This window comes from Lontra canadensis, unplaced genomic scaffold (assembly GCF_010015895.1).
Source record: "Lontra canadensis isolate GAN:19392208 unplaced genomic scaffold, GSC_riverotter_1.0 scaffold104, whole genome shotgun sequence".
Taxonomy (NCBI): Eukaryota; Metazoa; Chordata; class Mammalia; order Carnivora; family Mustelidae; genus Lontra; species Lontra canadensis.
In genome coordinates this window covers 1764565-1770053 of record NW_022631098.1, presented here as the reverse complement: position 1 = coordinate 1770053, position 5489 = coordinate 1764565, and the positions used below count along the sequence as shown (strand labels likewise).

Here is a 5489-nt window from a genome sequence, read left to right as displayed (position 1 = left end):
GGATTAGCTTACTGACAGAGAGACATAAACCATGCCTTCCACAGCTGTCTCGGATGAAACTGTATATTAATGTGTAAACTTCCAAAATATGGCTTAGCTGGAATGTTATGCAGAGCAGGTGACTGAGGAGATAGCTTTCACTGCTTGGATGAAGGTCAGTCTGGAGGAGCTGGAGATGTCTGTTGAATATAGGTGCCCGCGCGCTTTGGGGTGTGCATGGGCAAGGCAGAGAATGCTGCACATTTCGGATAGTTAAGGACACGGATGGGAAACCGAAGTTGTATTTTTTTATACCCTCGCGTGATGTGTAGGGTGAACGGCCCATTTCCGCGTTATCTGTTAATATTAGCCTATCGCTTTGGGTTTGTGGTGTTCGAAACACATGTTAGAGCTATTCATGAAGATGTGTAAGATAAATGTAAAATCCACATTAATCGTGCCTACAGTCAATGGGAAGGGAAGACGTTAGGTCTGTGTGGTGTTAGTACAAATAAGCAGCCGAAGGACTAGAGTCTTAGTCAACAGACGTCTATATTCCCCCGAAACACAAATAGCCTCAAACCGCTGGAGGTGGTTCCTTTGAGATGTTTCATCAGTGACATCACAGTGACTGCCACTGCTCTCAGACTACTTTAGGCCCTGCCCAGAGTCCAGGAGTCCAGAGAGCCTGGGAGACAAGCAGGAGTGGGAGCCTGAGGTGGAGAGAGAGAGAAGAAGCCTACAGCAGCCAGGTGTGTCCTTGACCCTCTTCAGGTGACAGCAGGATTTTTATACTTAGCAGAGAGAGAAAGAGAGAGAGGGAGTGTGTGTGTGTGTGTGTGTGTGTGTACAAGTTACAAATGAGAAACACAGAGGTGTATTTACATTTCTTTATGAAATAGGCAATACCTATTGTGTCCAGTATTTTTTAAGATGTAAAGAGTATTATTTATTCTTATTTGTTTTTTTTCTTCCATCTCGTGGTATGCATTTCTACCTTCCTAATTCTTATAGCCTCCATTCAAAGAAGGTCAATGTCTATGTATTCGGGGCTTTCCTGGCTCTGGCAGTCACTTTGGATCATATGGTGGGACCTTGACTCTGGGGAATATTTACAACGAGGCCACAATCGTCTTTGTGGGGTAACAACAGACAAATGGAAGGTTGCTGATCTGAACATCTGCCTAACCTTGGTATAAATGTATGTGATAGTAAAGTCCATTTCCTACTGTTAGCATGAACGTTGATTCAATTGCATTCATTACACATTCTCACCTTCACTATTTGTGTTCTATTTATTTAAATAATATATTACACAACAAATATTCAAGTTCACCATCAAAGTGCGAGTAATAGTAAGAAGTAAACTGTAGGAAATAAAGAAGTATATGAGGTAGCCTGCCAATTCAGAGACTACTGAATGTAAAGAATCATAAAACATATTTTGGACAATAATTATAAAGCAGCACCTGTATACTGTCACCCAGGTCAAGAAAGAGATCATTGATGGCACCCCAGAAGTCCATTCTTGATTATCTCTCCCTTCTGCCCCACCATCTTGATTGCTGAGACAAATTTGTTTATTCTCTTCTTTATAATTTTACCACCTAGGTCAAGATTCCTAAACAACATGATTAAGTTCCCCATTCTGGGTTTTGTATTAATGGAATCACAGTCTGTTTGACTTTTGTAAATTCTTCTTTGGCCAGACGGTTGTACCTGTGACAGCCATCTTGTTGTGTGTTGCTGTAGTTCACATATTTGCTTTGCGCTATAGTATTCAAATATATGAATGTACCAAAATTCATCATCCATCCCATGGATGTTGATGAAGACCTGAGTGGTTTCCAGTTTGTGGATATCATGAAATGTGGCTGTGAACATTCTTATATATGGATCCTGGTGCACACATGCTTGAGTTTCTAAGGGCAGAAGTGAAATAGCTAGGTAATAGGGAGTTACCATTAACAACCTTAATAAAAAATGTGAAATTGTTCTCCCAAAGTGTTGAAATTTTATACACGCTTTGTGTAGTCAGGACAGTTAGTTGGAGTAATAACTCATTCTTGTGATCACTCCAGTATCGTAACCACAATTCTAACATCTAGTTCCAGTCTGCCAGTTCTGGTTCTGCTCTAAGTTGCTATGTGCCATCACGCAAACAACGTACCTCATCTCGCAGCTTCTTAGCTATAGTCGTGGGAGAGAGAATAATTGTGGTAATATTTGCCAGAGTTGTGAAGGTCACAGAGCTGTGAATGTCACACAAACAGAGCTGTGGACGGCTTTCAATAACATTTTCTGAGTATGTCCTGTTGGGCTACTCCCCATGGATCCCTTTATTTAAGAGATTAATCTGAAAAGCAGTTTGGGTGGGATAGTGATTTTGCTCCCTGAACTGGGTTGTTTTGATCATTATAAATAGAGTCTCTCTCTCTCTTTGCATATCTCTGTATTTCTCCAAAATGCACCCAAATAAATTAGTGTTTGGACCAGCACTAGATTTTTTATTAAGAAGGAAGAGTCTGCCTATGATTCCCATTCCTTTGTCTCCAGGCTCCTGGCCTGGATTCATCACCTTCCCGTTGCTCTCTGCTCTTGTACACCTTCTAACACATTCTCTCTACTTCTTTTATCCATTTATTTTCTTCTGTTTACTTTCTCCTTCAAGCAAACCTTTGTGAAGAGTGTCATTGGAATTCACTGTATCCTGGATGTGGAGGGCCAAATGATGGGTAGCGATGCAAAGGAAAATGATACAGAGATCATCATTATCAGCCATTTTTTAAAGCCAGATTCTGACAAGCTCCTAGTTGACACCATGTCCTTAGAACCCGTGTGTTAATTACACCAACCATTCCCTAATATGAAGAACGATCATTTAGTTGGTGTGTACAACTAATAATTCCACCCATTACTAATATAATTACAATTAATTATAATTACAATTAATCACTCAGTGCCATTAGTTGGTTAAAAAACGCCATTCAGGACGAAAGCACACTAACAACACTTCCTACCCCCTGGACTCCTACCCTTAACAGATAAACAAAACACGCCTTCCCCCTAAACTTTTTCACTGCATAGTATCTAAAATTTTATCTTTAATCTTTAATTTCATTCAGTTTGCAAACACAGACTACTCATTATGCCACATCACCGAAGGCAATAATCTCATGGATCGCATTGCATATGTTCTCGAAGTACGATTTCCTGCACGTACGATCTGCACACACTCTAACGATACCATCCCTGCTCTGTGAAGTGTTTACAATATAGGCACATCCTGCACTTGACTAAAAATAGCTGGCAGAAGCCCTTTTTGAAATAGAAGTACCCATGAGGTTAACACTTGCTCTGTCGACTGAGTGCCCGTTATGCGAGGGACTTTTGGTTGACCCCGGTGGGCCCGTGCCCGGCGCAGGGCTTAGAAGAGGCCAAGCAGCTGCTGCAAGACCTTCATGCACTCGTGGGCTTGGATGGAGACCTGCGGCAGCCCAGCCCTTGAGAGATGACAGGGCCCTGCTCCTGCACGCAAATCCAAGCAAGAACAAATACTAAACCATACCACTTTTACGCTTTATTTTGTTTCGGCAACTTTGCTTGCTGGTACCCCACATTAGCAAGGCAAGCACATACATCCTGGGAGAGAGAAAATACAATATTTTGTGTTTTATCCAGAGGATCTATATGTTCATCCCAGGAAAAAAATTAGGACTTTGTTGGTCTTTTTTGACGTTGGGAAAAGAAAACCCAGGTTCTTATTAGTTAGGGTTCTTCAGGCAAACAGAGCTAGTAGGGTGTGTGTGTGTGTGTGTGTGTGTGTGTGTGTGTGTCTATGTGTGAGATCCACATGTATATGTGAGTATCAAGTCAGATGTAGGTAGATATATGGATAAAATTGGCTTAGGTGATTGTGGACGCTGACAAGTCTGGAATCTAGAGGGGAGGTCAGCAGAATGGAGACCCAGGAAGAGTCGCTGCTCTAGTCCAAAGATAGTTCGGAGGCTAGAAATTTAAAAAAGAAGGTGTTGGCAGGGTTGATTCCTTCTGTGGCTTCCCTCCTTGTCTGGTAGATGACTGCCTTCCCTGCCTTCACACAGACTTCCTTCTGTACATGTCTCTGTCCTCGTCTACTTTTCTTATAAGAACACCAGCTATCGTGGAACAGGGCGCAACTTAATGGACTCATGGAAACTTAATTACCTCTTGAAAGACCCGATCTCCAAATACAGTCATATATTGAGACACAGGGTGTTAGGGCTTCAACATATAAATTTTGTTGGGGCCACCATTCAGCCCATAACACTCTGCTCTTCCACATCTAGGACAGCACCCTCACGAATCTCCCCATTTTTCTTCATTACTTCCCACTAGGTGAGGACAAGCAGGAGGTCTTTGGCGTGCCCTCCAAAGTCCACCGTCCGTTCTCATCGAGCCAACTCGAAGGATGGGGATATCCACCCGAGAGCTGTTTCTCAACTTCACTATTGTCCTGATCACCGTAATTCTTATGTGGCTCCTTGTGAGGTCCTATCAGTACTGAGAAGCCATGTCACGCTCCTGGGATTGACTGCAACTCTCCAGCTGCCTGCTGGATGTCCTGAGCTCCCACTGCTGTCATGGGATGCCTTTCTCAGCACCCCAACTCACCTCTGACCCACAAGCACACCGTCTGAGGTCCTCTACTGTTAGGATCGATTGTGTGTCCTCTAAAGATGCTGCCCACAAGGGCTGTCCGGTATCTGCCAGTGAGCATTAGAGCTATTCCTCAACTCTTCCTGCAAATGTGTGAGACAAGCCACAAGGTTAAAATTAAATGATTCATGATGACGTAGAATTGTAACAAACCCCTGATCTGTCTTCCTGTACGTCCCTTCTCCCCACACTGTCTGCTGCCAAACTCTCCATCAACCCATCAGAAGAAAGAAATGTTAGAGGAAGTCATTGTCAACCCCTATAGCTATCATGTGAATAAAGTGAAGTCAACTGCAAAATGACTTCTGGGATTTATTTCGGCTTCTACTTGTGGTGCTGCATTTGACCCTTGGCTGGGATTGAAGTGACAAATGTTACAGTATTTCTGGCATTTGAGATAAGCCGAGATGCTTCAACTGCTGGGGATTTGAAACCACATCAATTAAGATTTGTCACATTTCAAATAATTCTGTTGACTCGGTGTTCCTCAGACTTTCCCTCTAGAGTAGTCCTGAGGACCGAGGGAGAATAAATTTCAGTAGGAGGTCTGGGGCATAGCCTGAAGTGTCTCCTTGAAGCAAAAAAATTTCTTTGAAGTCTTGCATTTTACCTTTAAAATTCACAAGAAATGGATATTGTACCCTATAATATCCCCTTGTTTGTTTTAATGTAAATATTTAAAATCATTGCCAAGGAGTAAAAGTAAGACACGAATCACATCTCTGAGAGTGCCGTATTTCAGCTTATTACACATGATTATGCACATAGATCTAGTCATTAATAAACTACAGTTATAACAAGGAGAAAAACAG

The 5489-nt window shown here is 42.3% G+C and overlaps 1 protein-coding gene across 2 annotated transcripts; it reads left to right on the top strand.

The window, feature by feature from the left end:
- The first annotated feature begins 611 nt into the window (after positions 1-611).
- Positions 612-4976, top strand: SLN (sarcolipin). Of its 2 annotated transcripts, none has more exons than XM_032838402.1 (2): positions 612-731; positions 4357-4976. In XM_032838402.1, exon 2 carries the CDS (start codon positions 4430-4432, stop codon positions 4523-4525), a length of 96 nt encoding a protein of 31 aa, XP_032694293.1. In that variant the 5' UTR covers positions 612-731; positions 4357-4429; the 3' UTR covers positions 4526-4976. The 2 variants fall into 2 exon arrangements, with proteins under 2 accessions (XP_032694293.1, XP_032694294.1); XM_032838403.1 differs by having other exon boundaries at positions 657-753.
- The last annotated feature ends 513 nt before the right edge of the window (positions 4977-5489 follow it).